Below are 24,107 nucleotides of genomic sequence, written 5' to 3'. Positions count from 1 at the left end.
AAGTACCTAGATGGGGAACAGAAATTTTATTATAAAAGGGTCTTCAATCTAACAGACAGAGGTATAATAAGAGCCAGTGGCTGGAAGTTGAAGCAAGAGAAATTGACTTGAAATAAGGCACAGATTTTTAAATGAGTGTAATTAACCACTGGAACAATTTACCAAGGGTTGTGGTGGATTCTCCATCACTGGCAATTTATAAAATCTAGATATGCTCTACTTCAAACAGGAATTAATTCAGGGAAATCCTATGGCCTGTGTTGTACAGGAACAGGAAGTCAGACTAGATTATCATGATAGCGTCTTGGGACCTTAACTATGAAAATGAGTGTATATTTAAACTGAGGCTCCAAGGTAGGTCCAGGACTGTCATTACAATACTACCAATACTAAATAATAAAATACTGTTCTTTCTTATCCATTGTTCTTTCCAGCGTACTGTTATGCACTCTATTATGACCTAAATTTAGATTAAGTTTTCTAAGATGGGGGCATTTGTTTATGAGAAGGAGCCAGCATGTTTTTGGGTTCTTTAAAATATTAAATATTACCAATAATTAAGATGTGCCATGATTACCCGAAGAACTTATTTATTACCTATCGCCTAGAGTTATTTCCTTCCTAAATGTGAGTGCATATTTAAAAAAAAAATATTGCACTTTCTTATGCAATAGCTGACTTTTTTACAGCATCTTGACAATGCACAGTGTGTATCTTGAGAGCAGAATGAGTTGAAGAGCTCTGATTAGCAAACCTATTAGTACTTGTAGTTCAATCCCATCAAGAGATTAACATATGTAGAATCTTTATTAAGAAGTCTTTTTGGAAATAAATGCAGTGAGAATATCCTGGAGGATCGTGGTGTATGGTATTCAGAGTTGTTGTTTGTATGGCAATACTACAGCATTGTGCCTTAGAGAATCATGAATTTTACAGCCTTCACTACTCCAGTTAAGCTTGAAAGAAGACAGAATGGAGAAGACTTGGTGCTGGAGTGGGGCATGATTTTCCATGTTTCATTGCAAATTCTAAGTTATAGAATGATGCTGCAACTCATGTAAATTGCATAAAATCTGTGTTCTGTTGTCCAATTCATCTTGGGCTGACTTCAAGATGTGATATGTGATATAGTTTTAAATGTCACAAGTTGCATAAAATAAATCTGACTGAAAAATTGCTTACTTGAATGATCTACCAATAATATATTTACAGTGTAGGTTTACTTACCTCTTGATCAATGCACTTGTGAGATGCTTTGTGGCATAAACCATGCTAATGTGTCATTGTGAAAGAGAGCTGATCAGAGATGTCTGTAGCCAGCATCACAAAAGACAGTGGTGTACCTGGTTCAGAACTCCTATCATAAATTTATCATTAGTTCTTTGGGTTTTTTTTAATTCTTGGTTCCATGTTCTTAAAGAATAGACCTAAGGGATAATGCTTTACTTTCTTGGGCAGGAGGGGAGGGATGGTTCTTTCACCTGTCAGTCCAATTCATCCCTCCATCAGTTTGATTGACAAGCACCCTATAAGCTATCATATTGTCTAGCATTGTCAGACTGGGCCCTTGAGGCAATCCAGAACACAGCAGCAGCATGGCAGGGTATGTTCTCTATCACCTGGGATCAGTTCCTCATCTCGGAGACAGATATCATCTTGGTCATCTGATCACTGCTTTCTAAGACTCTCCTCTTATGGGTTGCACATTAACTTTCCAAGGTCTTGCTTTCTTTCAGTTGGTCCCCAGGCTCACTGCTCTGGCTTGGTATTGAGTGCTTCATCCCTAGACCTGTACTCTCATAGTTCCTCTTCCTGGCAGCCTTGGTCCCTTCTTTGGAGGCCCACAGAAAGCTTGTCCTACATAGAGCATTTGACTCTATGGCTTTCAGCCTTACAGTGTTTGCTTAGAAATACATTCCTCTTCTCCTTTCCTCTAGATGTCTTCCCTTTTTTTAACATATTCTTCTCTAGCCAGTGCATTTTGTTTCTCCACTTTTAATCTCTTGTTTTAGAGTTATAATGTACACATTGAGTGAGGTTAGAAAAGATGTTTGTGTATTTTTTTTCTTTCAGTTCTTCGAACAAGTATATAGAATAAATAGATCCCTTATTTTGTAATGTGATTGTCTTTTTTCTACACAGGTGCTTGAACTGGTGCTGGAAAATTTTGTTTATCCATGGTACAGGTATGAGTTTTCCACAAATTACTTTTTCTTCTAATAATAACCCTTCATTCAAAGCAGTATAGTGGAAACAGTCCTTTACAAAATACATATTCAGTTTTTGTGTTAAAAATAATAAAATACAAAGACTTTTTTTTTTACTTTCTCAATATAAGTGTTATCACCTTAGTTTGTTTTATATCTTATTAGTTAAGTAGAGTGGATCAATTTGTTCTAAATTTTTAAAATATTACAAAGATTTTTGTGAAATTTGTATTGAAACTATAAAAACACTGTATCTTAGTGAGGCTTTCCTGGAAAAAGACACATTTTTGCTGCAACCATAAGAGGTTCAAAAACTGTAAGAACTTTAAAAATCTTCTTTTATGAGTTATGATTCTAAACTAAAAGTATTCCTCTGACCCGGTATTTCATGTAGTGTCTTAATCTAAAAATAAACGTTTTTATCCTTTTTTTTTTTAAAAAAAAAAAGGAAAATACATTCAAAATATGAGCTAAGGCTTTGACCCTGCAAAGATTCTACACATGCTTAATTTTAAGACTGTGAATAGTTCTGTTAAACTCAAATGAGACTATTCACATACTTAAAGTTAAGCATGAGTGTGAATAAGTCTTTGCAAGACTGGGGCCTATATGGGTTTCTTGTGTTTTGTTTTTTTAACTTAAAGGCATATTACTCTAAGCACTTTGAAGGAAAATAACTTAAATATTTCAATTCTTGGTGCATATTAATGCCATGATGTAAGATTATTTTAATTTCTAAAACAAATAAAACACTGGATTTACCTAATTCAACTCTGAATTTGACTTTCCCCTTCTTAAAGGTGATGTTCATTAAAAGAATCAGTCAGCTACTCTCATCTTTTATTTTACGTTGTCAGTCTTACCCACTGGAAGTTCAGAATTTTTTTACAGGGTGTTCTATTTATCTCATTTATTTTTAAATATGACTGAAGTCTGCATGTCTCTGTTTAGTTATGCCTTTGCTTTGGGTGTGTCAATATTGGTTTGAATATACTGAACAAAGCTATACACTTATCTGCAGGACAACAGAGGGAGCCCAAACACTGTGGTGTACATCACCAAATGGATAATCTTTGGGTGTTTATTAGCTGACTAAACTTTCAAGTATATGAAATCCAGAGGACATTTTGCAGAGCTCCTTTTAAATAAAATAAAATTTAAGGAGGCCATATAGGTGGCTGTCTTTAATATTTTATAATTTAAAATCGGTGGAGAATCTATGGGCATTGTATCTTTTATGTTACGTCAGACTGACAGAGAGAACTTAGATTGAAGATATTACATTTAAGAATCACAGGTTCCAAAAAAAAAGTTCTTATGTGATCATGTTGTGCTTAGCACAGTGGGGTCCTGGTCATAACTGGGTCCTCTGAACACCTTAGCATTGTGATAATAAAAAGAAGTGAACTAGCACTTCGGGGTGGGGGAAAATTTATGAAGTTATGGTTTATTGCTTAAAGTCTTGGGGCAATATACAAAAATTCTTATTTTTACTTAAAGGCAAATCTTCTTAGCATGTTTGACTGTCTTTAGGGCAGAATTTGTCTAATGTTCTAGGATTTTTTTCTCTTCCCGTTCCAGTCTTTCATCCCTTCTCTCGGTTTGCATCTTTGGGGAAATCCATTTGTCCCAAACAGGAAAATGAGGCCCTCAGAAGACACAGCTTTGTAGGAAGGGGCAGATTGCAATGATGGGACAGGTTTGGGATCTCTTTCTGTCCCAGGCTAGAGCAGCTGGACCAGAGTTTAGGGTGGGAAAGGACTCTGGGATGATATCTTCCTGTCAAGGGAAAGGAGCACAGACTTCCTTGACACCAGCTAGACCCTTTTAGGCAGGAAAAATGGGAACTGGGCACAAGAGGATTTTTCCTTTGCCTCACCAGCTGATGCCATCTTCTACCATCATGCATATTTTGTATATTAGAGCTCTAACATGCTTTTCCCTACTTGGGAGGGCAATAGGATGATATACTTTTGGTCAATTTTTAACAAATGAGAATTCCAAAAAATGCTGTACTACAGGTAACATGCATATTGTATTATAATTAGAGATAGCCAAAAACTTTCTGGTGGGAAAACTTTTGTCAGAAAATGTTGATTCCACACAATCAAAATCTTGTCTCGGAATGTACCAATTTCATCTAATTTTTTACAGGAAATGATCAGAACTATACTATAATATATAAAAGTAGAAACATTTTGACCTTATCAAAACAAAACATTTTGAAATTTCAGAATTTGTCATTAGATAGAAATGCAAAATTTCAACCAGCTCTCCTGATAATATTGAACAGTTACTGCATTTTTCTTCTAAAGCTTTGCAAACATTAATTTAGGCTCACTCTGTCTCACCTAACTGGGTAACTATCTTTTTTTTAACATATGGGGAAAGTGAATTAGAGGTGGTTGTTTGCTCAAAATTATTCAGTTAGTTAGTATTAGAACAGGAATTAGAACATAATTCCTGGCTGTTAGTCTTATGCTCTGACCATGCCTCTCAAGTCACAGCTAATTAGAAGTGCAAATATATCTACTATATTGGGGTGTCTGTATGTTTCTATGCTTGAATAGAGGACCAGTCACCAGCTGGCCTTGCCCACTTTTTGTGCTTTCATTTAGAGTGGAGATAATTCTTATGCTTTCAAGTGCCACCTTTTAATGGTTTTATTCTTTCTTTTGTAAGTGTCAAATGTAACATGGATGGGTTAAAGTTCAAACTAAATATTTTCCTTGGTTTACTTTGTTTTAAAACTTCGCAGGGATGTAACTGATGATGAGTCCTTCGTTGATGAGCTGAGAGTAACATTGAGGTTTTTTGCATCTGTATTAATTCGCAGAATTCACAAGGTAAAAATTGCATGGAGAGAGAACATGATTTTATATGTAAGAAATAGTATCTAATGCCAAAATAAATCTTCTTTCTTTTAATTATGTTACCAAAAGAAACATATTGTACTTTCTATATAGAATTACATTTGACAGTTTCTTCCTCTTTATGCCAGTTTCCTTCCTCTGAAACTTATCTCCCATGGTACTCTTGGCCACAGCCCAATCCTATAGAATCCTTGCAAATTAAAGTCTTTGTTCCTGCTGTTTTAGTAGTGCTTTGTGTTGGCACAAGACTATCTTCTATGTTGCATTGGCTGTTTCTAAGGTGATTCATTTGAAGGGAGTAGAGAGAAGTACTAGATATTGGGGAGCTGTAGTTCTTGTAGCTACCACCTGGTTCTCCATCTGTGCTTTGGTTCTTTGAAGATACTTTTATACTTGGTAAGAGGATAACTGCTTCAAATAGCTCACTCTGAGAATCCCAGTAGGTGTGACTTGTGTGGAGAAGGGACTATGCTAACTTGGAGTCATTTGATATAAGTGTTAAGTAAAATTGTGTGATGGGGGTATGTTGCTGGACAAAGACCAACGAACACATACTGTATGTAGGTGCACAGAAACACAGAGGCTTGGACTTCTGTATGGGAGCTCCACCTAAACTGCTCATTCAGAACTTTTTTTTTTTTTTAAATTTGAATGATCATCAGTTGGCTTCTGTGATCCTGCTCCCTCTCTTCAGAGCAGGTGGGAGAGCTGGTCTGCAATCAGGAAGGGAAATATTGCCAGGATTTTATAAGATCAGATTTTCCTTGTAATAAGAATAAGAAGTGGAGGTATTACCAGACATGATTGTTCTGTTTTTTGTATTTAACCACAGTAAACGTTTAGTGGATTTTTTTAAAAGAACAGATTTTGGAGTTGGAATACATTAGTGGGGTTTTGAAGAGATCTGCAGGGCTCTTGAAATAGAAATATAAATAGCATCCAGCATTGCCCGATGTTCACAGGCAAGTGTCCTGAGAGGAAGATTATAGGGGTAAAAGGGCTGTACTAGTGACTCAGACATCAGTTTCGAACAAGATGTTTATCCAGGAAGGGGCATGTCATGGCAACTTGTACGTGAATTTAGTTCCTGTAAAAAGTTTGGACTGACCACCCTCTGTCCTTTAAATAGGTACAGTATATGCAAAGGAAACTTTCTGTGGCAATGTGTCTCAGTTCCTGCAAAATGCACTTATCTCTAAGTACCTCTATTCTGCCTACAACAATCAGGAGTGAGAAGCAAGCTCAGTTTCCGTGCCCATTCAGTGCTGGCCCCTCTGCTGACACAGCTACCTAAGGGTGTTATTCCACCTCAATAACAACTATTAATACATTTTATTTCCTGAGCTACGAGGTATACCACACATGCTGCAGTAGCTGGTGAACAACCTGACACAATCCTAGCTGAATGTCAGATTTGGATGTCTTGCTTGTTAACATGCTTGTGGTACTACAGATGGTTTAAAAGTTATGGTGGGGAAAGCATAAAGGTTTGTAAGTGAAGCAAATGTTTCAAAATGGAAATGTAGCATAAGTCTTTAAATTTACTTTAGAATTTTAATTCATGTAACTTGAGCATACTTGGGAGTTATTAGTTGACTTTTTGATCCATTGCTATCATACATGAAAAGATTAAATATGACAGTGATAATACCTTATTATACAGGTAGCTGAAGGAAATGGTTATGTATGAACTGAAATAATCTAGCATAAACATCTTTTAAACGTATCCTTTGTGAATTAGAATAATAAAGATCACCCAAATTCCCCACCTTTCTTGTCAGGAACAAAAGATTTATAATAATTTCAGTCAGGCTTGGCTGAGAGCAAAAAGATATTTGATCTTTTGTGGCAGTTAAGCTGTGTTAAGTGTTAGATGCTGTGTGGAGAATTGCAGAAGCTTAGCCTATGTCTACACTAGCACTTTTGTCCATGAAATTTTTGTCAGCTGGGGTCTGAAAAAAACACACACCCGCCCCCCCGCCCAATATAAGTTTCACTGATAGCGCTCTCCCGCTGACATAGCTACTGCCACTTGTTAGGGGTGGTTTAATTATGCCAATGGGAGAGCTCTCTCCTGTTGGCAGAGTGGCTACACAGGAGACCTTACAGTGGCACAGCTGCAGCAGTACAGCTGTGCTGCTGTAAGGTCTTTAGTGTAGACATAGCTTTAGTAGGTACAGGAGTTTAATCAAAACACATTCCCCTTTATACATGATTAGTTCATAAATTTTGTATTAAGGTTGTATCTGATGTAGTATCATTAAACTTATTTTCTGTGTTTTTTTGCGCAAAGTTTTGCGAATATCTCTAAATAACACACAATTAGATGTCGTCGTGATAGCTTGAGCTGTATGAATTCTGCAGGGGAGGTGGAGTCTGTGTGCGTGAGTGAGATGACAGAATAATAGGTCTTGGAGCTCACAAAAGTGTAATTCAGAGTGACAGGGTGAGTGAAGTAATATGTTTTATTGGACCAACTTCTGCTGGTGAGAGACACGCTTTTGAGTCACGCACAGCTCTTCTTCAGGTCTGGGGAAAGTACTTGCAGCATCACTGCAAAACGCAAGGTGGAAGAGGTGGTTTAGTTAGCACATATTGTAAGGGACCGTTCAAGGTAGAATGACCCGTTAAAATCTCTGCAGTCATAGGGTAAAAAGAGCCATAAAAGTCCCTGAAATCTAACCATCAGATACTGATCAAACCAGCAGACAGGAGGCACCACTGTAGTCCTCAACTGTGATGACAGTTAACGAGGCTAACCAACAGCACTCTGACACCACCTACTATAAAGAACTCAAAGATGACCCCAGACCACAATTTATCCAGGAATTTAAGGATGATATCCAATCCTTCCTCAAACAACTCAGAGAAACTTTACAAACTCCGCCCCCATGAAACCACCCCAGTGCCCTTCTACATGCTTCCCAAGATACACAAAAAAGGGAACCAAGGCAGACCCATTATATATGACCACGGCACTGTTACTGAAAGTATATCGAGACTCTTAGAAACCACCCTCAAACCACACAAAGGGCCAGCTTTCTCCAGGACACAACTGATTTTTCTCCATAAACTGCAATATTAACAACCTTCCTCAGAACACTGTCCTCACCACTGTGGATGTCATTTCTTATACACCAACATCCCTCACAATGATGCATAGCTGCCTGCCTCAAATACTTGCAAGACAATGGACAACCCTGAGATATTCACTCCAAACACTTCACCAAATTCATCCATTTCATTCTCACCCATAACAGTTTTACGTTCAGCAACAAACATTTTGTCAAAACTATGGGAACAGCCATGAGTACTAGGGTGGCTCCTCAATATGCCAAACTCATCATGGGCCAATTTGAAGAATTTCTGAACAAATACCTGAGATACGTTGATGATATTTTCATCCTCTGGACAGATAGCTTAAACTCACTCATAGATTTCCATCACAACTTCAACAACCATCACCTGTCCATTGAAGGCTCTCTGGAACACTCCTACACGAGCATCAACTTTCTGAACATAACAGTCAGTTTCAGCAATAAAACCCTACAGACAACCATATCCAAGAAACCCATGGATCACCATGCCTACCTTCATAGATCCAGTAACCAACCCAAACAGCAAGAAAACTGTTTATCTACAGCCAGGCACTCAGAGACCACAGAATATGCTCCAAGGGGAAAGTCCAGGATATACACCTTAACACATTTAAAACTGCCTACACCAAACAAGGACACTCCACCAGAGAAGTAGATTGCATCATAGAACAGTCCACTGAAATACCAAAAGAGAACCAGCTTCAACACAGAAATAAAACCCCCTCTGACCATTCACCCCTAGCCGTCACATACCATCCCACACTGGAACCCATAAGGGATACCATCAAACTACTATAACCCATACTCAATGGGGACCCTATCCTGACAGAAATTTTTCCTGAACCCCCTCTGTTGGCCTTCAAACAACCCCTCAACTTCTCTAAGCTAAATCAACAAAAGCAAGCTCCATACAGACCAGGACACACCAACTCAAAGTGGCACCAGACCCTGCCAGAACATTGGATGCGAAATCTACAGACATATATCCTCTGCTACAGTGATCAACATCCCCAACGCACCTTTCAGGATCCATGCCTATCACAACGTGTAGTGTACCTCATCCAATGGACTAAATGCCCCAATAACAACTATGTGAGTGAAACCAGATACAGTAATCGCTATGCTTTTGAGTAAACTCCTTTAGGAAAATGATAAAGGACAAAAATGCCCTCTCACATGTGGATGAACACTTTTCACAAAGCGATCACTCAATATCTGACATCTCAGTCCTCATCCTAAAAGAAAACCTGCATAACACTTTCAAAAGATGAGCCTGGGAACTTAAATTCATTACTATGCTAGACACTAAAAATCATGGACTAAACAGACACTGGATTTATGGTTTATTACAACAATCTGTAACCCACTAACCTGCTCTTTGTACTATGACTGTAGAGGTGTTAATGGGACACTCTACGTTAAATGGTGCGTTACAATATATGTTATCTACTTATGCTAAACAATCTGTTCCACCTTGCATTTTGCTGGGGGTACCTTTCCCAAACCTGAAGAAGAGCTCTGTGTGGCTTGAGAGCTTGTGTCTCTCACCAACAGTTGGTCCAATAAAACGTATTACCTCACTCACCTTATCTCTCTAATCTCCTGGGACTGACAGGGCTACAACTACACTGCATGTAATTCAGAGTGTGAAAATTTACATATATGGAAGTGGACAGACTGGAGTGGTGGTTTTGTGATGTGTAGATCACTGAATGTACTGGGTTTAGAAACTGACTTGGTAAGCAACTTACAAAGAAAATTGTCAAATTCCTTCCTCTGTAACAATCTACTTTTAATGCCTCAATAGTCAGGTGAAAATGATCTGTGACATAGAACTCATTTCCTTCTTGAAAGGTTTCAGGTGTACTGTAATGCTTCTTATGGACTTATTTTGGACTTATTTTGGGGGGAAGGAGGGAGAATACAATACATTGTGAAAGGTGGCAGATTTACATTTCTTTTCTAAGGCCTTGTCTACACTACACGGTTATATCAACAAAACAGTGGAGGTGTACATACTGAAATGTTCATCCTGTCAGTGTAACTCCCCTGCTTTGCCAACTTAATAAAACCATCTTGACAAACAGCATAGAGCTTTTTGCGATGTAGTATCAGTGTAGACACCTCACTTGGTGATGTTGCCCTAATTGGCCTCCAGGAGGTATTCCACTATGCCCAACATGACTGCTCTGGTCAGCAGTTTGAACTCTGCTGCCCTGAAGTTACATAGGTAACTATGTAACTATGCCCCTCCCCTGTCTAAAGGTTTGGGAGTTTTTGAAATTCTTCTCCCTGTTTGCTTGGCACAGTTGACACAGCATCTTCACAGCTGACCAGGCCAGCTTTACTCAGCAGACGTGCTCCCGCATGGAGCACACCGGAGCTGTTTGATCTGCTGAGTATACAGAGAGAGAAGGTTGTGCAGTTGCAGCTTTGCACCAGCTGTAGGAATTTCAATACCTATGGGCTGATTGCTGGTGGCATGCAAGAGAAGGGGCACGAAAGGGACGAGCAGCAGTGTCGTGCTAAAATCAAGGCGCTGAGGCAGGTGTACCAGAGGGCAAGGGAGGCCAACTGTCGCTCTGGTGAGGAGCCGAAGACATGCTGCTTCTATTAGTAGCTGCATACCATCCTCAGCAGTGACCCCACCTTCCCCACCAAGAGGCCCGTGGATACTTAACAGGGACTGGAGGAAGCAGCCCGTGGACTCAACCCTAATGAGGAAGTGGTGGATGATGTGGAGCCCACGGCAGGCTTATCTGGTGGCGTGGAGAGTCAGGACCTCTTTTCCACTCCAGAGGGGTCTAGCCAGTCCCTGCACTCTGGAGGCAGGAGAGGGGAGCTTTGGTAAGTGTGCATTTTGCTTTGATATTGCACAGTGAGAGGAGATTGAGCTCTCATGTACTTCGTTATATGGTAGAAGAGGGATAAGAGACAGAAATTAATAACAGAGCCTGTCCATCTAGGCAGTGGAGCCATGGTGGAAAATTTTGTTAATGTACATGGGGATGTCTGAGGAATCCTCCATAGTGATCTCTAGGAAACTTTCCTGTAGGTATTCTGCAATCCTCTGCCGAAGGCTCCTTGGGAGAGCTGCCTTGTTTCTGCCCCCACTGTAGGAAACTTTGCCGCGCCACCCAGCAATTATTTCTGCAGGGACTAGAGTGGCACACAGGTGAGCAGTACACGGAGTCAGTCTGAAGCCACACGCATGCAGGAGATGCTCCCTTACATCTTGGATTGCCCTTAGGAGAGAGATATCAGGTTTGATTACCCTAGCCTGTGGAAAAGGATACCGGTATTCAGAATAGGCTCTCTAGTCATTTAGTGCCCCCCTTCCCAAACCACTGTTTGTCCCTTTCCCCTTGCCAATTGCCCCTTTCTCTGCCAACTAACCATAATTGAGACTTGTGGAGACCTGTGTGCTAGCGGAGGGATAGTGAGAAATAGGTGTTATTTTTGTGATTCATAGCTGTGAGTGCACTTGCAATATTATCTCTTTTCATTGTTTGTTTGCTTTCTGCAGATGTGCCTTTGAGAACACTCCTCTATACCGGCAGAGCACCTCCATCAGATAAAGTGCCAACCCAGAAGGAGTATGTGTTTGGCCAAGCGCTGCAGTCAACAGTTTCAGCACAGAGTGAAACTAGAGCGTGGAGGGAGACAATGAAAGACTGAGGGCTGGGTAGACAGGAAAGGACATAGGGGCCGGGGCGGATGACAAAGCATCTCAAGGACCAGACAGAGATGTTGAAGTCCCTCATTAGCCTGCAATCACAACAAATCTGTGCCCGACTCCCCCTTCAGCCACTACAGAACTCCTGTCCATGCCCTTCCCAAACTCCCCCACTGCATTCATTGTGTGTTCCCAGTCCCGCACAGTACCTGTGCACTCCATGTCTGGAGTTTACCAATGAAAGCTGGAGTTAAACCCAGCTGTGAGAGCCCTAACCGTGAGACTGTTCTTTGTCATGTCCCCTGTTTGACCAAACATTTGTTTGATCCTGTTATTAAACTTGAGTCTTTTTGAAATTAAATGTCTTTATTTGTGAAATGCATAGATAAATACGTAAATCATTCAGTGCTGACATTGAAACACATTGGCTATAGGTAAAAATATGTGCTCCTTGCAATTATTGTTCAAGAAGCAAGCATGACGCAGGTAATTCATGGTGGCAAGTAAACATTGCCTGGCCGAATGCATTCTATATGGACACATTACTGGGAATTGTTGTCAAAATGCTCCTTCGAAGCACCCCTGATTTGAATAACCTCCCACTATGCCCTTCTAATTGCCCCTGTATTGGATGCTCAAAATCAGCAGCCAGCTGATCAGCCTCATAGCACACCCCTGGGGAAACTTTCCCCCTTTGATTCGCAAATATTATAGAGTACAGCAGGCCACAATGACCATCGCAATATTTTCCTCACAGAGGTCTAGCCGGCCAAAAAGACAATACCAGCAACCTTTTAATCGGTCAAAGGCACATTCAATGGTCATTTGGCACCTGCTTGTTGTTGAAGTGCTCCTTGCCGCTGTCTAGGTTCCCAGTGGTAAGGCTTCATGAGCCTCGGGAGCAAGGGATATGTGGGGTCTCCAAGGATTGCTGTGGGCATTTGCATGTTCCCCATTGGAATCTTCTGGTCTGGAAAGAAAGTCCCAGCATGCAGCTTTCTATACAGTCCAGTGTTCCAAAAGATGTGTGTATCATGCACCTTCCCTGATCACCTGGCATTAATGTCAGTGAAACGGCCTCAGTGATCCACGAGTGCCTGCAAGACCATGGAGAAGTAGCCCTTTTGGTTGTTGTACTCCATTGCAAGATGGTTGGGATATGTGTTCTATCTCTCCCACTGTTGCAGTTAGGTAATCGCATTGCCTCAAAGCAATGTTATTTTCTGGACATTACCGAGAGTCTCAGTCCTTCGTAGCAGGAGGTGATTAATGGCCCTGTACACTTGCATCACTGCAGCCCCCATGGTGGACTTTCTAACTCCAAACTGATTCACGACTGACTGGTAGCAGACTGGAGTTGCCATCTTCCACACATGGATCGCCACTCACTTTTCCACAGTGAGGGCAGCTCTCATTCTGGTGTCCTTGCACTGCAGCGCTGGGGCGAGCACCGCACGGTTCCAGGAAGGTGGCTTTGCACATCTGAAAGTTCTACAGCCACTGCTTCTCATCCCATACATGCACCATGATGCAATGCCACTGCTCAGTGCTTGTTTCCTAAATCCAGTGCTGGTTGTCCACTATGGCAAGCTGGTCCATGAATGTCAGCAGCAATAATGAATGATTCATTTCCATGGCAGGCAGCAGGGTGGGCATCTGTTTCACAGCTCATGAAATGCTGTAGGACCAGCCGTGTTGTGTTCATAACACTTATCACCACAATGGTCAGAAGCTCAGGATCCATGCTGACAGGCAGAGTTGGAGGTCTATTGAAAAACAGCGTGAAACAAAGAAGGAATCCATGGAATGATGGGACGGAAAGAACTGCATCACGGGGCAGCAAGCACATTCCAGTGATGCACTGCCATCTGTTTGCAGAGCTCCCAGCAGCAGAGGATGACAGAGGGTAGCGAGTTGCACAGTGGGCTAGCTACCCGTAATTCAACACTTTCTCTGTCAATGCAAGAGCAACCACTGTAGACATGCTCAGCTGACACAAGGAGCATTGTGTGGACATGCTCCACTGATGTTATTAAAGTGATTTATGATTGTTGACAGAACTTAAGTTGATTTAAAGCTCTAGTGTAGTTGTGGCCTCAGTTATCTTTTGAAGTGCTGTGCCTTAGTTGATAAGTCTTTGCTTGTTTTTAATTGCTTGGAATAAATATGTCTAAATCTCAGATTAAATGTATTTAAACACGAGTTAAAATGGGTGAAGACAATAAGGACAAATCCCATCCATTACATTTTATTTATTTTTGTTTAGCTTAGACTTTGTACTGTAAAATCGTCTTGGTTTGAAATGTCAGGAGAAAGGTAGCGCTCATTGCCGCCCCCCAACCCCACCGCCCCTTTATTGACTCTCCTAAATGCTTTTCTTTTTGTGCATGAGGAGGGCTGGACTCGGCACTCTGGAACTCTGTGGCTGGTTGGCTTGAGGAACTTGAATGAGTGACACAGGATACCCTCTGCTTGTGGACTGAGTATGGCCGTCGCTTTGCTCTTGGTCCTTGTTGGCCTTAATGCTCAGGAGCCAAAGCTGGAGAGTGCGTATTGCCTTGATAGTGGCCAGAACAGCCCTTGTGGAATAGAACTTGAGGTTTCATTTAAATTGATTCTAAAATGATTGAGTTAAGATTTATTATTACTACAGATGTATACTTCAACAGATTTCCATTTTGACAGTAAATATGCTAAAGATGTTTAGGATGTTTGTCGGATACTCTAAATGCAGTAGAACCCCAAATTTATAAACAGCAATCATAATGAACAACCAGTTAAGTGAACCATTTTTATCCCCCAAAGAAAAAATCAATGATTTATTTCACTAGTTACTACAGGACACTACAGTACAGTATGTACCTACAGTACTGTATGACAAGACTTGGAGGGATTCGATTTTTATCGAGAAATATTGGTAAACATTGATTTCACGATATACAAACTGCTGAAAAAGTATTCCATCAATAATAGAAAAGTGCAGATTGGTAAAGTAAGAAATGTTCCTTGAGAACTTATTAAAGTTTATTTAAGGATATTTACTTTGTATATTTTGACGTGTGATGTTGACAATTCATGATTTTTAACAAATAAAAAGCTTTAACTTGTTGAATCTCAACATTTGCTGTCATTAAATAATTGTCTGATCTTTCTCCATTGTCTGAATGCCTCCCGTAAGTTCCAGCAACTGTGAAAATTTCAATAAATTAAAAAAAATGCTCAAAATTGAACTTTGATATTGAAATTACAAAATAAAATAAAATTGAATTCTGCCAAGCCTATGTATGATCGTAATATGCACACTACATACATTTTTTACCATTTATGTACATTATCATTGAACGAGTAAATTAACTTTTGCACCTTATCTACTACAACTAACTTTGAAAAGCTCAATATTTTGATTTTTTTAATGTTATGAACTTTAGTCCCCAAATGGTTCATAAAATAGGAATTCTACGGTATTAACTAGTAATTGTAAGTACCTTGCTTTCCCATGAAAATGAGCATGCTGTCAATTACTGTGGTTACTTTTGATAAAAACAAATCTTACTTTTTTGAATAGATTATTTTACTAATAAATTGCATTAACATACTTTTGATAGTAATCTATTTTAATAACTTTGGGAGAATTGGTTTTTTCCTTAATTTAAAATTTATTCTTTTAGGTGGACATTCCATCTGTTATAACAAAGAAAATGCTAAAGGCAGCAATGAAACACATAGAAGTCATAGTTAAAGCCAGGCAGAAAGGTACTGTGAAACATTTGTATGTATGTTAATGTTTTGTAGATTTAAAATGGTTTGTAAGTTTAAAATGCTAAGCCTAAAACTTTTGATGCTTCACATTTGCCAGTACTTTGGCTAATCTGTTCATTCTCAAATCTACTGTTGCCTTCATTTTTTAAAAAACTCCATCACTCCGTCTGCTGTGGTGCTTGTCTGGGGATAGAGGGCCAAACCTGGGCAAGGACTGAATGCAGACAGTTTTTGTTCGATTTAGCAGAACATAAGAATGGCCATGCTGGGTCAGACTAAAGGTCCATCCAGCCCAGTATCCTGTCTACCGACAGTGGCCAATGCCGAGTGCCCCAGAAGGAGTGAACCTAACAGGTAATGATCAAGTGATCTCTCTCCTGCCATCCATCTCCACTCTGTGACAAACAGAGGCTACGGACACCATTCCTTGCCCATCCTGGCTAATAGCCATTAATGGACTTAACGTCCATGAATTTATCCAGTTCTCTCTCAAACCCTGTTATAGTCCTAGCCTTCACAACTTTCTCAGGCAGGGAGTTCCACAGGTTGACACTGCACTGAGTGAAGAACTTCCTTTTATTTGTTTTAAACCTGCTACCCATTAATTTCATTTGGTGGCCCCTAGTTCTTATATTATGGGAACGAGTAAATAACTTTTACTCATTCACTTTCTCCACACCACTCATGATTTTATATACCTCTATCATATCCCTCCTGAGTCTCCTCTCTTCCAAGCTGAAAAGTCCTAGCCTCTTTAATCTCTCCTCATATGGGACCCGTTCCAAATGCCTAATCATTTTGGTTGCCCTTTTCTGAACCTTTTCCAATGCCAGTATATCTTTTTTGAGATGAGGGGACCACATCTGTCCACAGTATTCAAGATGTGGGTGTACCATGGATTTATATAAGGGCAATAAGATATTCTCTGTCCCTTTTTTAATGATTCCTAACATCCCGTTTTCTTTTTTGACTGCTGCTGCACACTGCGTGGACATCTTCAGAGAACTATCCATGATGACTCCAAGATCTTTCTCCTGATTAGTTGTAGCTAAATTAGTCCCCATCATATTGTATGTATAGTTGGGGTGGTTTTTTCCAATGTGCATTACTTTACATTTATCCACATTAAATTTCATTTGTCATTTTGTTGCCCAATCACTTAGTTTTGTGAGATCTTTTTGAAGTTCTTCACAGTCTGCGTTGGTCTTGACTATCTCGAGCAGTTTAGTATCATCTACAAACTTTGCCACCTCACCGTTTACCCCTTTCTCCAGATCATTTATGAATAAGTTTGAATAGGATTGGTCCTAGGACTGACCCTTGGGGAACACCACTAGTTACCACTCTCCATTCTGAAAATTTACCATTTATTCCTACCCTTTGTTCCCTGTCTCCTAACAAGTTCTCAGTCCATGAAAGGATCTTCCCTCTTATCCCATGACAATTTACGTAAGAGCCTTTGGTGAGGGACCTTGTCAAAGGCTTTCTGGAAATCTAAGTACACTATATCCCCTGGATTCCCCCTTGTCCACATGTTTGTTTGACCCCCTCAAAGAACTCTTAACAGATTAGTAAGACATGATCTTCCTTTACAGAAATCATGTTGACTTTTGCGCAACAATTTATGTTCTTCTATGTGTTTGACAATTTTATTCTTTACTATTGTTTCAACTAATTTGCCCGGTACTGACGTTAGACTTACCGGTCTGTAATTGCCGGGATCACCTCTAGAGCCCTTCTTAAATATTGGCGTTACGTTAGCTATTTTCCAGTCATTGGGTACCGTAGCTGATTTAAAGGACAGGTTACAAACCATAGTTAATATTTCCGTAATTTCACATTTGAGTTCTTTCAGAACTCTTGGGTGAATGCCATCTGGTCCCGGTGACTTGTTACTGTTAAGTTTCTCAATTAATTCCAAAACCTCCTCTAGTGACACTTCAATCTGTGACAATTCCTCAGATTTGTTACCTACGAAAGACGATTACGTTTGGGAATCTCCCTAACATCGTCAGCCGTGAAGACTGAAGCAAAGAATTCGTTTAGTTTCTCTGCGATGACTTTATCGTCTTTAAGTGCTCCTTTAGTATCTCGATTGTCTAGGGGCCCCACTGGTTGTTTAGCAGGCTTCCTGCTTCTGATGTACTTAAAAAACATTTTATTACCTTTTGAGTTTTTGGCTAGCTGTTCTTCAAGCTCCTTTTTGGCTTTTCTTACATTTTTGCATTTAATTTGTCAGTGCTTATGTTCCTTTCTATTTACCTCACTAGGATTTGACTTCCACTTTTAAAAGATGCCTTTTTATCTCTCACTGCTTCTTTTACATGGTGGTTAAACCACGGTGGCTCTTTTTTAGTTTTTACTGTGTATTTTAATTTGGGGTATACATTTAGGTTGAGCCTCTATTATGGAGTCTTTGAAAAGTGTCCATGCAGCTTGTAGGGATTTCACTCTAGTCACTGTACCTTTTAATTTCTGTTTAACTAACCTCCTCATTTTTGCATAGTTCTCCTTTCTGAAATTACATGCCACAGTGCTGGGCTGTTGAGGTGTCCTTCCCACCACAGGAATGTTAAATATTATTATATTATGGTCACTATTTCCAAGGTTATAGTTACAGATCCTGTGCTCCACTCAGGACTAGATCGAGAGTTGCTTCTCCCCTTGTGGGTTCCTGTACCAGCTGCTCCAAGAAGCAGTCATTTAAAGTATCGAGAAATTTTGTCTCTACATTTTGTCCTGAGGTGACGTGTTACCCAGTCAATATGGGGATAATTGAAATCCCCCACTGTTATTGAGTTCTTTACTTTGATAGCCTCTCTGATTTTCCTTAGCATTTCATCGTCACTATCACTGTCCTGGTCAGGTGGTCGATAATAGATTCCTACTGTTATATTCTTATTAGAGCATGGAATTATTATCCCTAGAGATTCTATGGAGCATGTGGATTCATTTAAGATTTTTATTTCATTTAGTTAATTTAGAAAACTGGTCTTTTTTTCCTGGAGTGTGGAGCAGGAATGTGTTTCCTGTTCAGTTCAGAGCAAAATATAGATATTTTTCTTAAGACATTCCAGATGAGCAACAATAAATGAAAGGATGCATGTGTATGTGAATATATTATTTAACTGAAATAAACTGTTCTATAACTTACTAGCTAAACTAAAATGAAACTATAATTAAATAACTGCAAACTGTGCTAATTTTATAGCTAGTGTGAAGTGACATCCATAATTTATTAAATGTAGCCAATCCAAGTATGTGACTTATAATGCATAGGCAGCCTTAACTTTGCCCTGTGAGTGTATGCATTGAAATACAGTCTGTACTTAGTCAAATTTCTGCCGGACTTCAGGCCTCAATGTGCAGGTTAGACGGCGCCTAGTGAACGAACGGGGAAGTTCTTGGGGTAAAAAACTGTTTTAATATCCTTGTTGTTCAACATGTGACATGTATGTTCCTTCCCCTCCCCCCTGCACCTTAGCTACTGCACACCATCCAACACCTGCCTTGAATAAGGAACTTTTTCTTCAGGATTTTGCGGAATTTATTGTCACCCCTGCGACGTTAGCAAGTATTGTACCTCTGTTCTGCATCTCTAAAATGAGGATAGAGAGGCTGTTTCTTGCCCGTGGTGTCACACACAATCTATAGCAGAGGCAGGACTAGAACTAGAATCCGGGGTCCTAGTCCAGTGTCTTAACAGCACCACCATTCTTCATCTCCACCAGGTTCTTGTCTCATTCGCCACAGATTGTATATCTGTTGGAGTGAATGGGGTAGGATGCTTTGGACCCGGACCCAGTCACTGTGCAAATTTACCACATCACCATCCAGCGTGTGCACTGAGGCTCTGATTCAGCAAGGTACTTAAGAATGTGCTTAACTTTAAGCATGTGAGTAGTGCTGTTGAAGCTGGTGGGACTACTTACATGCTTGAAGTTAAGTAGGCCTACTTGCTGAATTGGGGCCTAAATAAAGCACGGGTTCTGCAGAAAAAGTAATATGTAATCACTTTATGCAATACAACAGTCTTTTTAGTAATCAAAAGGGAATAGAGTTAAGGTGGCAGAGGCAACCTTAACTTCATCCATTCCTGAGTTTTCAGTGCTTTGCTTTGCAATCTTGACGTTCTCTTAACTGTAGTCTTTATGTATGGAATTTCCTATGCTCTTTAAAAAGAAAAATGAAAACTCTGCCACATCTGGCTATTTGCTTGGAAGCAGTAGAATGCTCTGTGCAGCACAGTGGTGTAATCAGTGTGACTGAGACCTTTGCCTCGTTCTTTATGCACCAGTCCATAGCCTGTGGAAGAAGACAGGACCATGGAGCCTTGCCTTCTTTCATATGCCCATTCTCAGATTATATTCCACAATCCTTTGTCTATTAAATCTGCAATTTCACTCCACTTCATTTAAGGATGAGTATGTCCATTGGAATCCTGACAATTCCTTCAATGGAAATTTCCATTCGGGTTGTGTACTCTATTTTGCGGAGTGTCAATGGAACTTTGGGAGCCTGCATGAGGTATAATTTAGACAAATCAAATCTAACTTTCACCAAGCAATGAAAGGTACATCTTGTGGTGCTATCATAGTAAATTTAAAGTGTCCATGGCCACTTGCTAAGGTGCTAACGCTGTTCAGAAAAAAAATTGCAAACATTTTTCTTACCAGAAGAGCTGCATTTTTTCACTTCTGTGCTTGTAAATGGCATATTGTGGGTGGGTTTTTTTTGAGATTTTTCGCGAAAAATATTGCTACCTGACTGAGAGCAGATATACCCAATTTCAGCTGTAATTGTGAAATTAGGAAATGTGTAAATAGCTGAAAATAACTCCTTGTAACGTGAAGGTTTCCTAAGCCTTCCCCAGAGGTGTTGCTATATACACCACCATGGTTCAGAGATCTGGACTTCAAGCCTTGCCTTGGTTCCAGTTCTCTTTTGGCCTCTTCCCATTGTTTTCTTTTTCCTCTTTCTACACCCTTCATGTCCGAGGTCTCTTTCTCTCCCTTTTTCTTCCAACTTTTTCCTCTCCTCTATTTCAGATCGCTCCCTGCTATCTCCTATGGTGACTCCTTATTTATAGTTTCCAGAGTGTCTCTCCTCCTGCTGCTTTCAGCAATGCCAGTTAGCTAAATCTCATCAGGTGGTATAAGGATCTATAATAATTGACTCACTTTCAGAATTTGTTAACTGAGATTTATTTTGTATACAGATTCTAGTAAACTAAATACACCTATCTGTAGCCCTCTAATTCATAGGTTCTGTTCTGCAATTAATTCATTTTTAGTGTATTTCTTGGCATAGGGCCTATGTTGAATTAACTCACACCTTGTTGTGCTGATTTACTACAACCCAGGCCTTGCCCTTAAAGTGATTTAAAGGGATTATAAAATGTTTATTGCTAATTAAGGTGCAGAGGTTTTACCTGTTGAAAAAAAAGAATACTTTTTTCAAATAGCTACTGATATGTGAATACTTTTTGACCAAATAGTCCCAGGTCAACTTTAATTTAAACACAGTGACAAGCAGCACAAAAGATGTATTGCTTCAATCTTTCTTCCAAAGCAACTTTGGAGTATAAATTAAGTAGGAAACACATTACATAACTATAAAAGTTCTAGTCTCAGATGTTTCCAAATTATATTTAGAGCAAACCAATAAATAAGAGCCTAGCCTTGGAGAGTGAAACTTAGGTAAAAGCAAATGGAAAGAAGCTGTAGTATAGTTAAAAATCAAACAAGGCTTAAGTTGTCCACTAAATGGTAATATTGAATTGGTCCAGTGAAGAAGTTACTATTTTTTACAGAAGAAGGTGGAAATTTTATGTAGGCTTTGAAGTATGGCTCTACTGTGAAAAGACCATGTACAGGTGTCTTTTTCTTATACAGTTGTTGCTTTGTGTGTCTTTGACAACTGTGCATATGTTACATGACATTATCAAGGTAATATTTTTATCAGTGGTTTTCAGTGTGTGGGGGTCTGCAGACTGTTTAAGATTTCCAAAGGAGTCTGCTCCTCCACTTGAAATTTTTTAGGAGTCCGTAGATTGAAAAAAGGTTAAAAACTGCTGTCACATATCGAAGTGGAAAGAAATCTCCTCACCCATTATTTCACAACGGTAGGAAGGAAAAGAGTAGAACATGCTAAACCTTTGTTTTCTTGCAGTGAAAAATTCAGAATTTTTACAGCAAGCTGCTTTAGAAGAATATGGACCAGAGCTCCATGTGGCTTTGAGGAGTCGAAGAGATGAACTTCACTATTTAAGAAAACTTACTGAACTTCTTTTCCCTTATATTCTTCCCCCAAAGGCGACAGACTGCAGGTATCAAATATATTAGAAGTTGTACTATTTACAACAGTTGCATGCCATGTAGCGCTGTAGTTCTTAATGGTGGTAAAGTGGGTAAAGGACAGTGTCAGCCTGAACTTTGAGTTTTTTTTCTGTGTAAGTACCAAGCGTATTAAGTGTAATTTAAAGAGTGAATTCTTATTTAATGTTTTTGTTGATTGTATATTTCTGTACAAAAGAGACTAAGTATCTGTTAACTAGGGAGAAGGGAAAGGAATTGAGATGCAGTAGCAGCACTTGGTCAGTTTCCTTGCTTCTACAGTAGTGATCTTAAGTGAAACTCCGAATACAAAAATATAAAATGAAAGAATAATTTGTTGCTTCCTGGGATCCACGGCAGTGATAGGTTAGTGTGCTTGTTCTAGATGTTGGGTGCCCTGAAGTAGATGAAGCTTATTGGGCTCATAAGGTATTTGGACTGGATAATGCTGTCTCAGGATACTAGTGGTTCTCATAATGCAGGAAACAGCAAAGAAAAGTAGCTGCTTCTCAACAACCTACCCATTTTTACAGTTGGAAATTACCAGTGTCTGTCTTAAAGCTAAAATATGATTTTTGCTGTTCTGTAGGAGTCTCCCATTAGCATTAGTGAGATATGCATGCATCGTGAATTTATGTCCAGTTCCTACACAATGTTGATTTTTGAAAACTGAACTGTAGGGGTGGGAGGTGTTGTTGCAAGCTGGTGACTGGGGGTGGGTGGGCAGCTTGATAGGCATCAGTAGCTGTGCTCGCATAGATAGGTGGCAGCACTGAAGTCTGAGTCATCTACATGCAGTTTTGCACCAATTTAACTGAATATGTTGAAAAACCAATTTAGTTAAATCAGTGGAACCCCTTAATGTGGTGCAGTTACCAGTATAAAATTGCTTATCAGTATAGTGAGTTTTGGTAAATGTTCAACTGGTAGCAGGCTGGCCACTAGCTTGTATTTTCTGAGCTCCATGTGTGGCATCAAACTAGGTCTCTCTTGAAAACTGCCCCCTCCCTCCCCCCTTTCTCCAGACTCATACTACATAGACAGGCCTTTACTCTGTAAGTGGTGCTTGGGTGCATCATCGATGTAGAACAGTGGACCACCTGCTTCACAAGCGCCTCATCTTCAGAACATTTGTTTTAGGTTGTCAGTGTACCATGAAAGGATTTATAGGAAGAATATATAGCAGAGCCCAGCTGAAGAAGTTCAGAATCTACATGATCCTTATCTAGACTTCTTTCATTGGCACAATAGAAAACCTATGTTTCAATACTAAAGAAGGAAGATGGGGTAGTCAGCACAGTCTAAGTATTAAAAACAAGTCAACCTGCGTGTTGAGATAAGGACCTGCTTCCAAACACAAGCATGACCCTTTTTAAAAGGGAGTGCTGAGAATTAAGCAATGAGCTGAGTGAAAAGAGATGTATTTGCCCCTTAGTTTCCATGTGCTGAATCAGTTTAGATATCTTGTGATTCTGAGAGTGAATGTGTGGAGTACTGGAATATCTTTAAAATAACATGTTTTTATTAAATAAGGAAAGACATTTTAGTACAAAAATATTAACTTTACATCTCTCATCCCATTACAAATTATGAATGTAATAACGTGAGTTACTATGAAAACGTAATACATATTTTTTTCCCTTTCAGATCCCTGGCATTGCTTATAAGAGAGATCCTGTCTGGTTCTGTTTTCCTACCCTCCATGGACTTCTTAGCTGACCCGGTGAGATTTTGGAGCAGTAGAAATAATTTTTATTTACTCTATCATTGTGTTCCTTTTTGTCCGATGATGAGGTGCTTTGTGGTGAAACAAGTACTTCACATTGGTTTTATCATTGGTGACTGCTTAATGGTTTACAGAAAGAAAAATAACCCCATACCCAATCCTCTTATTTTTTTGGTGAAGCAGTGTTAATTTGGTTTTAGGGATTATTTGGCTACATTAATAAAAGAAAAATACTTAGGCTAGGTCTACAAACTGATTTTTGTATTTGTTAGAGGTATGATTTATTACCAGAATAGTTATACTTACTAAAGCTGTGTATGCAATAAAGGTACTTACAATGGCACATCTTATAACTATATAAATTAATCCACACTAGAGTTGTACCACTTTATCTATACCGGTATAGTTACAATGTTTGTGTGTGGACAAGGCC

General features: G+C 39.5%; 1 protein-coding gene across 6 annotated transcripts in view; it reads left to right on the top strand.

Annotated features, from left to right (window-relative positions):
• The window catches only part of SNX14 (sorting nexin 14), a 78,787-nt gene that overhangs the window by 5,918 nt on the left and 48,762 nt on the right, over positions 1-24,107 (top strand). For all 6 annotated transcript variants that reach the window (XM_073336597.1, XM_073336596.1, XM_073336595.1 and 3 more), the window contains exons 5-9: positions 2,143-2,186; positions 4,966-5,053; positions 15,523-15,607; positions 21,785-21,941; positions 23,596-23,671. In XM_073336597.1, the coding sequence (XP_073192698.1) occupies positions 2,143-2,186; positions 4,966-5,053; positions 15,523-15,607; positions 21,785-21,941; positions 23,596-23,671 (450 nt within the window). The remainder of the gene's footprint in view (positions 1-2,142; positions 2,187-4,965; positions 5,054-15,522; positions 15,608-21,784; positions 21,942-23,595; positions 23,672-24,107) is intronic.

This window comes from Lepidochelys kempii, chromosome 3 (assembly GCF_965140265.1).
Source record: "Lepidochelys kempii isolate rLepKem1 chromosome 3, rLepKem1.hap2, whole genome shotgun sequence".
NCBI lineage: Eukaryota > Metazoa > Chordata > Testudines > Cheloniidae > Lepidochelys > Lepidochelys kempii.
Note: the sequence above shows the minus strand (reverse complement) of the source record. Positions and strands in the feature narration are given on the sequence as shown.